General features: G+C 42.1%; 1 protein-coding gene across 4 annotated transcripts in view; it reads right to left on the bottom strand.

The window, feature by feature from the left end:
• Positions 1-2,653: 2,653 nt before the first annotated feature.
• PLXNA3 (plexin A3) overlaps positions 2,654-14,733 on the bottom strand; it is an 87,530-nt gene continuing 75,450 nt past the window's right edge. For all 4 annotated transcript variants that reach the window (XM_042452355.1, XM_042452353.1, XM_042452351.1 and 1 more), the window contains 6 exons: positions 14,262-14,358; positions 12,351-12,544; positions 9,360-9,529; positions 7,997-8,209; positions 5,241-5,391; positions 2,654-4,381 (listed from right to left, as the gene is read on the bottom strand). In XM_042452355.1, coding sequence (XP_042308289.1) covers positions 4,286-4,381; positions 5,241-5,391; positions 7,997-8,209; positions 9,360-9,529; positions 12,351-12,544; positions 14,262-14,358 — 921 coding nt within the window. In that variant the 3' untranslated portion in view covers positions 2,654-4,285. The remainder of the gene's footprint in view (positions 4,382-5,240; positions 5,392-7,996; positions 8,210-9,359; positions 9,530-12,350; positions 12,545-14,261; positions 14,359-14,733) is intronic.

Consider the following 14,733-nt stretch of genomic DNA (forward strand, 5'->3'; position numbering starts at 1 on the left):
CGTGCTTCAGTACAGCCCCTGGGCCCACTCCTAAATAACAGATTAAAAAAAAAATCTCTCAAGGCCAAAACAAACACTTCAAAATGTCCCCCTCCTTCAGACGACACCAATTGCTTCCTACTCCAAGGGCACCAAACCTAAATGCTTTAAAAAAACAACACTGCCCTTAGAGTACGACACATTCAAAGTCTTTCAGGATCTTAGTTTCCTCCCCTCCGCCTGACCACAACTGAGAAGCCTAAATGGCAATGGAAAGCTAGGTTTACCTCTTCTCTGATAATCCTTCTGATAAAACATGCAATTTTGGACAAAATGGAGAGCCTAGCCTCATGGCCTTAGGCAAAGGCATGGTATCACTTTGGGTTGCAAAAGCTGAGCATCCTCTCCCTCCTGGCGGTTCTTCCTTTCTTTTTCATCTGGTGCTCCCAAACTATGGAATGGCTTGTCAAAAGAGATCCGAAATATTAATAATCTTGACAGCTTTAAGAAGACTGTCAAGATGGATCTCCTTCGACAGGCCTTCCCTGATTAATCCACTTGGTTTTGTGAATGCGGATTATTGTGCAGAACACCCCAAAATGACCCATCTCCTTATCGTTCTCTTGATTGTTTGTCTGATTGTTTTTATTGATACTTTTATGGTATGGTGGGAGGGAGGGAATAATGGGATATATTTTTATAACTGTATGATGTTTTATATTGTGTTTTATTCTGACAGTAAGCCGCCTCGAACTGGTGGGGGAGGCAGGGTAATAATAATAATAATAATAATAATAATAATTCCTTACTGTGCTCCATGAAGGACAGGACTTTGTATGTTACATGGCTTAAGTCCCCTACATAGGGAGAAGCCATTCCTTATTTTCCATTGCTTAGGTCAAGGATGGGGACCATTTAGCCTGCCAGAACTGAAACTTCCATCAGCTCCTAGGATGACCAATAGTAATATCTCAAGAGCCACAGTTTTCCCACCCCAGCCTAACTGAGTTAGATAGCTTTACTGCAGGTCACTGTCAAGCTACCAGAGTATTTCAAGAGCTGACTGCTCTATGCATAGAGCACATCTTTTTGTCCCTATCTAGCAAGTGTGTGTGTATGTGTATGCACAAAAGTGGGGGTGGAGGTAACCCTTTCTTCCTCCCATTATAAACAAGCTCACAGCTTTGCTCTTGACTTTCCATGCAGAAGGTACAGTTTCAAATATCTAGCATCATGATCCACTTTAATGGCCATGGTAACATCCTATGGAATCCTGGGTTTTGTCATTTGTGGAGGCACTAAAGTTCTCTGGCTAAGAATTCTAAATAACTCAAGAAACTAAAAATCCCAGACATTAAGATGGATCTATGGCAGTTAAAAGCGGAATCCTAAAACTATAACTGTGTAGTGCAAAAAGGCCTATAACTGCCCCAGATCTCTGGGTGCATCCAGACAGAATGCTTCTAGTGTTAATCAAGCAAAAAGCAACTGCATGATTCTTACTGCCATTAACAGGTAGGTTGTTGTTGTTGTGTGCCTTCAAGTTGTTTCCAATTTATGGAGAGCCTAAGGCAGTGAACCTATCATGAGATTTTCTTAGTAAGTTTCTTCAGAGGGGGGTTGCCATTGCCACCCTCTGAAACTGAAAGAGTGTGACTTGCCCAAGTGGGTTTACTTGGCTGAGCCAGGATTTGAACCCTGGTCTACAGAGTTGTAGTCCAGTGGTCAAACAACTACACCATGCTGGCTCTTTAACGTGTTCGGCGTGTGTGTATATGTTGTAAGAAAAATAATAAAACAAACAGAAAACAAGAGATTGTTAAAAACTGAAGGCTATGGCATGTGAATTCTTGTGAATTCTGCAATGGAGACAGGACAACAGCATGATAAAAGTTTCACACTGAAGCACTCTTTAAATGTTGTGTTGTATGGTAAGACTCCTTGGCATAGGCCACACTTAGAGGAAGAGGTTAATTCTAGTATATAGTGGTTATTCTTGCCAGAGACTGTTTGGTCACCACTGTCTTTGTGGCTGACTTTTACAACAATTAGACTCCAAGTCTACTCCTTGGTATAGTTGCCCATGTCCTACTTTCAGCCAATCAACTTAAGATGGATATCATTTCCCACAAATGTTCTGGAGATATGTCCAAAGCACCTGGTCAATGAGGAGTTGGGATTAAGAGAATATCCAGCTTGTCCACGATGCTCCCAATGAACTGAAGCAGTAGGTGTCAAGGCAACAATGAGTATTTTCTATTCAGTGGACACCGAACTGTCAACAAAGCAACAGCTCTAAAAACAAGAAATAAACAGCTGCAAATTCTAAAAATGTTATAGATTCAGAGTTGTAGGAACCACAAAGTAGAACCCTCCACCTTTGTAATCAAGAACAAAATACGGTGACACTAAAAATATGCAGATTGCTTCCATACTAGAGCTCTTTAGTGTTACCAGTCTCTGCAATGTTGGTAAGAAGTTTCCTTTTTAAGGATTTTGCCTATTGCAGCTGCCTGTTCAGATCAGTGGCATACTGAGGACTTGCTTCTTAAGTGTCCTTAGTCAGCTCTTGTTCCTGGTATGTATGTGCTAAGCATGTTCTTTAGAAAGCACCACTATACAATAAATACAATTTTTAAAATATGAGAACAAACTTTAATTAAATCTCCTCCCATTTTTCAAGGACGAACAATGGACTGATTAAGGGGCAATTAAGATGCTGTCACTCAGTATTGCAACTAACACACTGAACAAAAATAAATAAAATGTACAAATACTGTGGAATCTACTAATTAAACACACAGTAGCTCCAAGAAGCCAAAACAATATTGTGCCAATCCACATTAAATCAGCTGCTGTTGCAAGCACCATCTTTACACAAATCACGCCTTTGTAAAAAAAGGAAAGATGATGACAGCACTGGAAAAACCACTGGAATGCAATGATCTGTCAATTATAACATCTGGATTTCCTATAAAAAGTAAGCGAACGAAAGATGGCAATTCCAGACAAAAATTGTTCTGGAGCCTTGATATCCCGTAGCAAGAGGTAGCAGAATGCTAAGGTGACAAAATCTTGGCACGTGGATCACATTTTTTGAGTGTTTGCGTACAATCTGTGCAAAGAGAAAAACCAGCACAGTAGAGATGGCCTGGGCTAGAATTTTCTAGGTAAAGAATTTTCCTGGGTAAAGAGCTGGAAGCAGCATTTAAAAAGAAAAGAAAATACAGCCAGAATGTACAAACGGAAATAGCTCCACAACTATAGGGCCAGTGTCTCCCCCCCATCCCCGATTTGTTTCTCGTAGAATTACCGACACCCTTCCTGCTGAACCATGATATCAAGAAAATATTTTTTTTCCAGGCTTTTATTTAGCAAAAGAAAAATTAATTATAAAATGAACCAATAAAAAGCCCGTGCAGCTGCAGGGACACCCCCACATCAATTCCTTAAATCCCTGACGGGGGAAATTTAAAATTTATTTTATTTCACTTCACTTATTTTTTTCTGGGGAGAGGGGGGTAAGAAGAAGTGGGGGGGGGGGGACTGAATCCCCCCAGGCTGCAGTGCAAATATTTACACAGACTCTTAAGAATGAAAGGGGGGCGGAGGGGGGGAGAAGAGAGAGAATGGAGGAGTTTTTTACACTGAAATCTCTACACCCAGGGAATGGAATCATTTACAGCCAATAATCTTAACAAGATGCAATAATAAATTAATGAGTAAGGCACTGCACCCCATGAGGGCACAACAGGTGGGGTGGGGGTGAACAGGAGAGGGGGTGTTGCCAGGTAAGGATTAAAAATATCCAATTGTCATGGTTACCAAAAACAGAACAAGGGCAGATTCCACCAGCTACCAACAAGGAGTGGGGGACAAGGGGATGGTCTGTATGTTCAAGGGGAGGTTCCACAAACATTTGGGGTGGGTGGGTGAGGGATCGCCATTTAGCTGCCAGCTTGAGGGGGGGCAAATATCTGGCCGTGCCCCAACCTCACTGCTCATTTCTGAGTTGCCTCTCCCAATTCGGAGACGAGGACAGGCTGCTTGTTATTGCTTCTGGGCTGAAGATCCCGGGAAGGGGCACCACGACCTCTATCCGTAGCCCCCCGGGATTTCAGCCTCGCGAGGGCAAAAGGTCACATGCGTCTCTTGCTCGCGGGGAGGTTTTTTTTTAAAAATGTCAAGTCCGTCACCCTTGGTGGGACCCCAAGTCAAGGTTGGAGGTAGAGTCTTTTTCGGATACGTCGGTTCGGGATGCGTGCCCCTACTTCCCTCTTGTTCCCTCCCGTCCCCCTCAGTAGTCTCAGCTATTTCCAGACACGAGAGTGATGACTTGTTCAAGCTTCAGCCTCAATTTGTGTTTCCGGCAGGCTGCGTCACGTTCCAGCGCTGTCAGGATCTGGGTGGTTAGGGTTGGGGGGCGGTTTAGAGGGGAGGCAGGCAACGTGTTGGGAATGCGGGGTCCGGAAGGAGGGAAGGAAAAAATAAAGGTGAAAAAGGTCAGGAGGGGCTCAAGCCCCCAATTCCCAGGAGCAAGAAAGGAGTAAGATCTAGGCTCTGGGATGGAGAAAATGCCTGGTAAAGTTGGAAAGGGATATTGAGGGACAGCAGTGCGAAGGAGGCTGACAGGCGCCATCCTGTCCCCTTTGTGAATCTTAGGCTGGAGTCAAACAATACTATTTATGTTAGTTTCAAAAATGCTTTGAGAGAGAGAGAGAGGCAGGCTTTGTATACACACAGACTTATTTGCAATTCCTTTCAACATTCCTCCAATTCTCTGATCACAAGGGCAGTGGGTCAGGGAAAGGAGGCATCTCCTTCAGTGCCTGGGGTAAGGCTACATTTCTAGAATGAAAGGTGAAAACAAGGAGGAAAAAGTGTGGGCGGAAGAGAGAAGAATGGCATGGAGGTCTTCACTTGCCATAGTAGCGACCTACTACTAGATCCTGGGGTGAATTCATCCCTTGACTACTTAATGTAGGGCAGCTGTGGTATGACAGAATACTGACAGCAAAACAAAAAGGTGCAGGAGATTGGAGGACGGACCAGACAGTGGTGCCTTAGCATGGCATGGTACTTGAATCTCCAGCCTTCCCAATTTAACATTGGAAGTACTGCACTAGGTTACAACTTACGCACTGCCTTCCTCACTGGTATAGCCAACTAATGTCCCTCAAGCATTGCTAGATGACTGACTGCAGAATGGTTGAAAAGTGGGAAAGAAGAGCAGAAAAGGGAGAGTTATGATGGAGCCTCACCTCATCACGGTACCTTCCCACGTAGCTGTAGAGCTCCCCCAGAGCACCCAGTGTGTTAAACTCGCCTGCATGCTGCCGGGATTGCTCCACTAGATAAGCATCCATGTCCTGATCACTGATAGATGCCATCTTTGTGATGTCGCGGTAGTACCTGGGAAATAGAGAGTGATGTTGTTTCATGATTTCATTTGCCTAGAGAGATGACACTGTCCAGTCAACCCTGATATTTCAACAAAGGGATGGGCAGAATCTATATGGCCAGATGAAGAGTAAGAGGCTGTAATACAGTTTAATAATACAGTTTGACAACACTTTAAGTGCTGTGGCAGAGAATTAGCCATCCCTGTCAAAACTACAAATCACAAGATTCTGTAGGATGGAGCCATGGCAAGAGGTGTCAACTGCATTATTTCTACAGTGTAGATGCATTTTGTGGTATATGATGGAGAATATGCTGTTGAATTTGATGCAGTGTGTATTTTTTGAAAAAGACATCTTTTTGTGTGTGAGAAACATGTGCCTTGTTGTAGAGAACCATCAGGCTTCAAAAGCAGGTCCCTGAGTGTTATATATATATATATATATATATATATATATATATAAAATTTTTTAACTTTATTAATTAAAAGAAAGACAAAACATGAGCAACTCACAAAATAGAATAGACATAAAAAATCCAAAAACATATACAAGAAAACAGTGTATCTAGTTTTCTTCTTCTAGCTTCCTAGAACGCTGTTCCTCTCCGGATTTTATCTCACCACATGTTTACTGAACTTTTAGGAATATCTAAACTCTCTTACCATTCCCTTTGATTAACTTCATTACTTTCTTACCCTTTATTACTTCGGGTGACCTCGGGTTTCATCTTCAAATCATCATTCTCTAACTAAGTCTAATTAACCATATATATATATATATATATATATATATATATAATTTCTGGTAACTATATTCCTATTTTACTTCTTTGCTTATCCACCCGCTCTTAACTACTCAGTGACTCTTCTTAATTAATATTTAAGTACTTATATATATTCTATATTACTTATATATATATTATATATTTCACTTTTCTAATGCCAAATATTTTTGCCGTATATTACTCTTTTGCATGTACTCTCTCCAACTTTCCCAATTTCTATAGAAGCTATCTAAGGGCTTATTCTTTACCAAATATGTTAGTTTGTCCATCTCATATATATCTATCACTTTGGTTTTCCACTCCTCTATAGTGGGATATTCCTTTTTCCTCCAGTATTGAGCATAACTCATCCTAGCCGCAATTATCGCATATTGTAATACTTCTTGATTTTTCCTTTGTATCACCACATTTCCCGTCTTATTCAGGAGATACATCTTGCTCTTCATATCTTCTTTAATCCCAAATATTTTGTTTATTTCTGAATGAATATTAGACCAAAATGCTTTAGCTTTTTCACATCTCCACCACATATGCATGTAATTGCCCACTTCCCTTTCACATTTCCAACATATATTTTGGCTATTTTTAAACATTTTTGCTAGTTTATATGGGGTAAGATACCATCTATACATACTTTCATAAATATTTTCCTTCATTTGCACATTTATAATTTGTTTAATTTTAGTCTTCCAGAGCCTCTCCCATTCTTCTAATTGAATTTCTTCTTTCATATCAATTGCCCATTTTACCATAAATTCTTTGACTGTCTCATCTTCCAATTCAAAGTTCCGTATTAATTGATATAATTTAGAGATTTGTTTTCTCGGTTGTTTTATTATTTTTTCCACTTCCACAATTCCTTCACCAATTCCAATATCCTTCTTATCAACCAGGAATCTCTCTCTTATTCGTCTATATGCGAACCAGTTTATGGAGAAACCCTCCTCTATTAATTCCTCCTGTGTTTTAATTGTTACGTCTCCCTTTTCTACTTTACTGATATCTCTATATGTCACCCAGCTTTCTCACATCAGTGCGCCCACTCTTCAGATGCCAATGGACAGGAGAGATACAAATTTCAAATCTAACCTGGGGCCTTCCAGATGTGCTGGAGTACAACTCCACAGCCAGCATAGCCAGTGGTCAGAGAGGCCATGGTATCCCAGCCCTTCAAATACTAAATACTAAAGGTGGATAGGAAAAAAACCCTGCCCCTTTTTCTCTCCTGCAGTCTTTCCTACAGACTCCTCCATCTAGGTATTTTCACATTAGAGCAGTGGTCCTCAAACTGTGCTCTTTAAGGGATTTTAGACTTCACTTCCCAGAATCCCAGACTATTGGCCAACATGGCTCAGGCTTCCAGGACATGAAGTCTAAAATCTCTTAAAGGGCACAATTTGGGGACCACTGCATTAGAGGAACCAGGCTTCTGATGACAGAACCTTACTGTTCAGTATGAGGTGTTTTTTTTTAGTTGTTGTTGTTATGTGCCTTCAAGTTGTTTCTGACTTATGGCAACCCTAAGGTGAACCTATCACAGGGTTTTTTGGGGCTGAGACAGAGTGACTTGCCCAAGGTTTCATTGCTTAGTGGGGAATCAAATACTGATCTTCAGAATCCTAATCCAGTACTCAAACTACTACACCACAATGGTTCTCTCAGTAAGAGTTACAGATTAAAATAATATGCTGGAAAAATTTGTTAAAGTCACCTGAACTCCCCAGTGGGATGAAAGGGGATGACCTGCAGTCTCACCTCCACTAGGTGTAGCAGGAATATCTTCTATGGCTTCACTTCTTAATGTTATACTCTTGCCCTCTCTGCAACTTACCTTTCTACCCAGCCTTTATAGACAGGAATGTCCTTGGCATACAGCAACTTGGTCGAAGGGGAGTCCTTGCCCAGGCGGTGCTCTGAGGTGGAGCATGAGTCCATGAAGGTCTGGGCCACCACAGAGAGGCAAGCATCTGTGATGCTGCTCTTGTGGATATCAAAAACAAACTGGGGGTTCTTGATGACATTCACCCAAAACCGCAAAGGCAGGCTGGAATGGAAAAGAAGCAAAATATGTGAGACATTGGCTTTGGAAGACTCACTGTCACAGTGAAGCAAAATGTCCCTTTGAGAAGGAAGGGGAAGTGTGAGAAATAGAGTGAGACATCCAATTTTCATATTTTGTTTGGCATGGGAGTGTTATTGCAGGGTTTTCTTTTCTTTTTTGAAACCCGGGGAAATACAAGCACAAATAGCTGAACACATCAGAGATGTAGGTTCTTGAGAAGGCTCCTAAATCACATGTTTCTACTGTTCTCAGTCTCATTTGCTGGAGATGGTACTTCCTATTTACCAAACTGTGTTCCTAGGAAAGTAAAATCCAATAGACGAAAGATCATGGCCTCACCTTTCCTGACCTTAAAAAAAGAGACTGGCAAAATACTTGGGGTCACGAGGGAGAGCTGCAATACCTTCATGAACATAGGCTTTCTTGGGTCCAAAAAGACAATCCTAAATATGATCTGATCAACCAGTGAAGAACAGACCAGTGTCCTAAAGCAGGGAGCAGGAAAGAGACAAAATCCCTCTTTGCTGGCTGGCTAATGGCATGAATTTCAGGTAGGCATATTCAGGAAAAATGGGGAGACAGCTAATAATGTACAATACACATCTGGAAACTGCAGAAGTCAACTCTTAATATGTGTGTCTGTGCGCATGGGCACCTTCAAATTGCTTGTTGACTTATGGTGACCTCATGACTTTCACAGGATTTTTAAAGGTAAGGAATACCAAGGAGGAGGTTTGCCAGTTTCTTCCTCTGAAATATAGCCTACAGCCCCTGGTATTCTTTGGTGGTCTTGCATCGTATTAAAAAGGGCTGACCTTATTTAACTTCCAAGATCAGATGGGATTTGGTGCCTTTAGGGTATTTAGGCCTGGGGCAAAAAGTTTTCTTTTCCTACCCACTTAAGTGTGGTCAATCTTGACTAGAGTAGAGTCATTGAATCCACTGGATCTACTTATATGTTGACACACCAGTCAACAACTGATTCAGTGGGTCTATTAAGTGGGACTGAGCAATAGGAATCCTTCCATTTGGTGCCAGTTACCAAGCACCAGGCTTCACTCACAAGCCAGCAAAGCCTACAGGTTCATGCAATAGGCCTAGGGATCAGAGGCCAAAACCAAAAGTCTCTTACCAGTTGCTTTTCCAGGTATGCCGAACATCAGGGTCTCCAATCTGCCTCCGTTCTGCCTGTTCATCCAGGAAGTCAAACATATATTTGATGGGCAGGGGGAGGGCACTGGCTCGGTGGGCTGTGCTGAACACAGTCTCAAACAAGTCATCTACAAACTTCTGCAATGTGCCCTGGGAAGGGAAGGGGGGGGGGGAGAGAAAAACCTTCTGGAAAATGTCTTTTCAGATGTATGGATAAAACTAAAGGCTGTGACTGGGACATCCCAGCTATTTTTCCTTAACCTTATCCCTATCATGCTAAGAAATACCAAATCTCCACCAATGTGAAATGAGAAGAGACAACAGCAAGAACAGACTACCAAAAATCCCATCACCTCCACAGAAGGGTAGCAGTAACGATAGCATAACTGTCAGACAGAAACCAAACAACGATCAAGGGGCCTGTGCACTGTGCAACAGATGCTGTTATATGGTCGCTGTTTCAGATTTCTAAAAATCTTGTTCTTCATTAAAAAAATCAAACCACATACAAAAGCCTAGCCCTCATGTATACATACTTGATCAACATGTTTAAGACTCAGAAAACAAGTTTTGCAATCTTAGGTGATTTCAACTTCAGGGGAATGTAAATACATCCAGGGCAGGTTGCTCACCCAGTTTTTAAGCCAGGGAGCCACCAATCTACAGAGACTCCATCTTTTGGGGATTCAACTTGTTTGCTAAACCTCTTTCAGCCCACTGCAACACCCACACCAAAACATACCAGAACCCATACTTCACTGTGAAGCCAAGAAGAAATAGAGTTGATGTCACCAGCTGACAGATGTCATTTTAACTCCTGATGACTTCATCCTGTGGCTTCACTAACACTAAGACAGCATGGGCAGTAGAATGGAACCCTTTGGAACTTCACAGTTTAATAGCTATGAGGCTGAATCGCAACCCCCTAAATGCCATTCTCTACATATTGCCTTGTAGGAAGGAGCAGAACCTTTGTAATATTGTGCCACCTATGTTAATGTCATAGTTAATGCCATAGTCATAGTGTCAATCCAACATGATACCATGGCCAACAAAAGAATCAAGTAGGCATCCAATCGGACATCTAAGTGACACAAAAGGAAAAATACTCCACTTGCAAAATTCTGGGACCTTTGCTATGATCAAATAATAAATGAAAATTTGGTACAGAGATGGAGAAGAACAGATCCAAACTCAGTATTCTCCAGCGAAGTACCACCATTCTTGTTTCTGAGTACATAACCTTCCACTTCAAACCCTGTTTTTCTAAATGTTCTGCTTCCAACACTGTCTCAGCTGTTGCTGGACACTCCTTCTTGAGCAAATTCCCTAATAATTTCCATCAAGTGACATCAAGCCCTTTCAAAAGTCCCAAAGGCTTCCCCTGCCTACCAGTTAAATAAAATTTACACTCATTTCTTCCAAAGGAACAATGGAATGATGGTTTTGCAAGGATGTGAACAACAGCATTACATACTGTGTGTGAGTGTTGTGTGCCTTCAAGTCACTTCTGACTTATGGTGATAGTAAGGTGAACCTATAATGGGTTTTTCTTGGCACGTTTGTTCTGAGGCAGTTTGCCATTGCCTTTCCCTGAGGCTGAGAGCATGTGACTTGCCCAATGTAACTTAATGGTTTCATGGCTGAGCTGGGAATCAAGCCCTACTCTCCAGTATCGTAGTGTAGCACTCAAACCACTACACCTTGCTGGCTCCATCCATATGTATTAAAGCCAAATGCTGGATTACAGTAATGTGCTTATATCAATTCCAAAGAATGAAAGAAAGCATATGTGCATGTGTACATGCACACAGACAGTGCTTCCAGGCTGATGGCACCAAGTGACATTATTCAAAAGATACTGCACAACTATCTTGTCTTCTTTTTCTGGAGAAAGAATGGATAAGGCAAAGAATCAGTGAGAAAGCACAACATGGTAAGGAGTGGAAGGTTCTGAAGATGGTCATGTTATAAAAGCTTCATCAGTAAGCACCCACTCTCCTACAATAATAGCACAAGTCAGCCACTAAGTGACACCTGGATTCCTTCTCACCAACAGATAATTTACTGATCTGGCTTTGCCAGAGGATTTAACAACATGCCATTTCACTTTATGTCAGCTAAATCTCTGGACTGAATTTAGATGTCAGCTGTTAGGTAATTGGTTTGCCACATGGACAACAATGAGCATGTCCCTGTAACTCAGACAGGACATGGAAGGATACTCTGTTCAGAAGTCAGTCTCAAGGCATCTGTGATGGTGGAAAGTTAGACAGAAATGATTGTGCAAGGACTGAACCAGCTAGGAAAATGTCTTCCCCGCTATTTCTTTTAAAAAGAAAAAAAAAGTCTGCAGTTATAAAAATGATAAAGGAGGGGAGTTGAACCTATGACTCTTTAGCCATTGTTGGACTCTGGGTCCCATGATCCATGACAACTGGCCTTGCTGGCTGGAGCTGATGGGAGCTGGCATCCAACACTTGAAAAGCTGCAGGTTCCCCATTCCTGCAATAAAGGATCCAGGAGGTAAGTGGAGGGAAGGCTGATAGATAATCAATATTTTAAATTATACAATTTCTATACAAGAAACAAGTATTAAGATGGTAGAGAAAAAAAGGATGCTAATTCCTCAACAGCAGAAAAGATGTTAGAGGGAACTATTTATTACCTTGGTTGATGAAGCAAACTGCAAAGAGCCCTCCTCTACGAAAAAGAATGCAACCTAGGGAAACAGTGTAATGTCTGCTGACACTGACTGTTCTTGGGCTGGATTGAGAATTTTATGTGGCCTTCCAGATGCTTGACTGCAATTTCCAGCAGCCCTAGCCAGCAAAGCCAATGTGGAAGAATTCTGGGTGCTGCAGTCCAACAAGTACTGGAAATCCAGATGACTTCCACCCGTGGTTATGCACAGAATACACAGATTAAATTCATCTCCTGATAGACTGATTCTGTTCCCTTCCTGCCATACCTTAGTGGCAAGGAGCCGGGTGAGGTAGATTTCAGACACCATCTTGCTCCCTCGTTCCCCTTCCTTGGGATCACCAAGATGCTCGTGGTTCTTGACCAGATGCCAGAGACGGGTGCCTGAATCTTGGTCCGGAGTGAGGATGGGGGCTCGTGAGCGCAAGCTCTCAGGGCTGCTGGAAGTACGCAGTAAACTCTCTGTGGGAGTGGAAAAATAAAAGAAAAAGAAGAAACAGCAACTACCTTGAGCAGATAACAATGAACCTTATTTCAGGCTACTCAGAAGCTCCCTTCTCACATGGAGATAGGATTCCATTCCTTTAGAATTCAACAAGACTGAGCAGCAGAATTCAACTGGGCTGGTAATACCAGAAGTAACCCCATCACCATTCTGCACAGGCCAAGTAATACATACTTTTTTCCCCTCCAGCCACAGAGCCACAGAATGGGTGTGGTGATTAAATTACAGGCATTCCATCCTTGGAATAGCAGTGGTAATTACAGCCAGGCCAGGGCAATACTAGCAGAAAACTCAAGGATAAAAGATTTGGACGTGGCAACAGCCCTCCTCAAAGGGTGGTATGAAAATGCCACTTGGATTAAGTGACAAGGGAGACAGACCACAGAAAGTCACAGTTGTGATGTGCTGCAGACATACACAGTAATGAGAGAACATCAACTTCACATGCAGGTTCACTCAGCACCATATATAATGGGGAGCAAGAGTGTGCATAGACACACAAACAAAATCTAGACGTCACAAACTTCTATTCTCAGGTTTTGGAGATTTAGGCAGGGTAGAACCTTGATATATGGCATCTGGATGGCCATCTGTCGGGGATGCTGTGATTGTGATTTCCTGCATGGCAGGGGGTTGGACTGGATGGTCCTTGTGGTCTCTTCCAACTCTATGATTCTATGATTCTATTTGTATCCTATGTTTATGTGTTTTAACTTAATGTGTTTAAATGGTTTTATGTGTTTTAATCTATTATTGTAGCCCGGCTTGAGGAGAGGCAAATAAGAAAATTTATTCATCATCATCAGAAAGCCAACACATCAAGAAAGACTCACTGCAATCAGAAAAAAGAAGATTTCAAATGTCACGGGTATACCACTGTGCAAACATTATTTTCAACCTAACTCTGTATGTGCTGCAGTTCAGCACAAGTGAAGAGGGGATCACAATAAGTTCAGCTTCCTGAGACTGTGTGGGTTTGGGTTTTGTGGGGGTTTTTTACCTTTAAAAAAAACTTCTAACCCATATCAGCTGCACATGTCTCACTTGAAGTGTATGAAAATGGCGGACACAAATAGTTAAGATTTTCAGTGGTTGTGGGAAGTCCCTCCAAAAGTCTGCTAAACAGGAAGAATTGTGTGTGTGTGTGTGTGTGTGTGTTGTGTGCCTTCGAGTCATTTCAGACTTATGGTGACCCTAAGGCAAATCTATCATGGAGTTTTTTTGGCAAGATTTGTTCAGAGGGGATTTATCATTGTCATCTTCTCTCTCTCTCTCTCTCTAAAATATAAATTTGCATGATATATCCAGTCTCCAGAATGTCACCTGCTGGCCATAAAATCTAAATTGTCCAAAAGCAGAACCTTTTTATTTATTTACTAAAGAGGTAGTAAGGTAATTTGAACATAGTAGAAGTGCTGCAATAAGTGCTAAGCTGGGATAGGCTCTGGGCCATGTATTATCATCTTTGGCATGAGGGGCAATGGAATAAATATCTTGTCCTCCCCACCTCCTGCAATCAATGCTGAACTTGGCCTAGCGCTTCTTATCAGAGTTCTGTGCTATGTTGCTGAAGAGAAAGAAGCAGCATACACAGGTCATTCAGTGTGGCCAAGCATCAGCACTGGGAGACAGAAGAGGGAATGGGGAGTGTCCACAGAATTTGCCATTCCTTACCATAGCGGCTCAGAGAGTGGGTGAAAGTGAAAGAGCTGGCAATATTGTAGCCCGATGCCTGCCTAGGAACCAGTGCCACTGTGGAGCCATCTGTTACCTGCACATTGAATTGCAGGGATGGCAGGGGTGGAAAACATGGTAGGGGTGGGGTGGGGTGGTTAAAGGTAGGAGTGGGGTGGGAAAAGAAAGAAGAACAGAGCAAGCATTACCACAGCACATTTGAAATGTCCACTACATTTTCCATACAATATCTGATTCATCTTTGGAGTAATATAAATCTCCAGAATCTTAAGTAAGGTAGCATTATGACCCACATATCGAGGAAAGAACATGTATGCAGCTGTGGCTGGGAGAACAGCAGTTTAGCCTAGAGTCAGCTGTCTCATGATGGAGACAAGAGTTGAACAAGAGGCTTCCTAGCTTGCAGTTTTAGCCACTATCTTGCACCTGTTTCTACTGCAACATGCAAGAA

The sequence above is a fragment of the Sceloporus undulatus genome, chromosome 2, assembly GCF_019175285.1.
Source record: "Sceloporus undulatus isolate JIND9_A2432 ecotype Alabama chromosome 2, SceUnd_v1.1, whole genome shotgun sequence".
NCBI lineage: Eukaryota > Metazoa > Chordata > Lepidosauria > Squamata > Phrynosomatidae > Sceloporus > Sceloporus undulatus.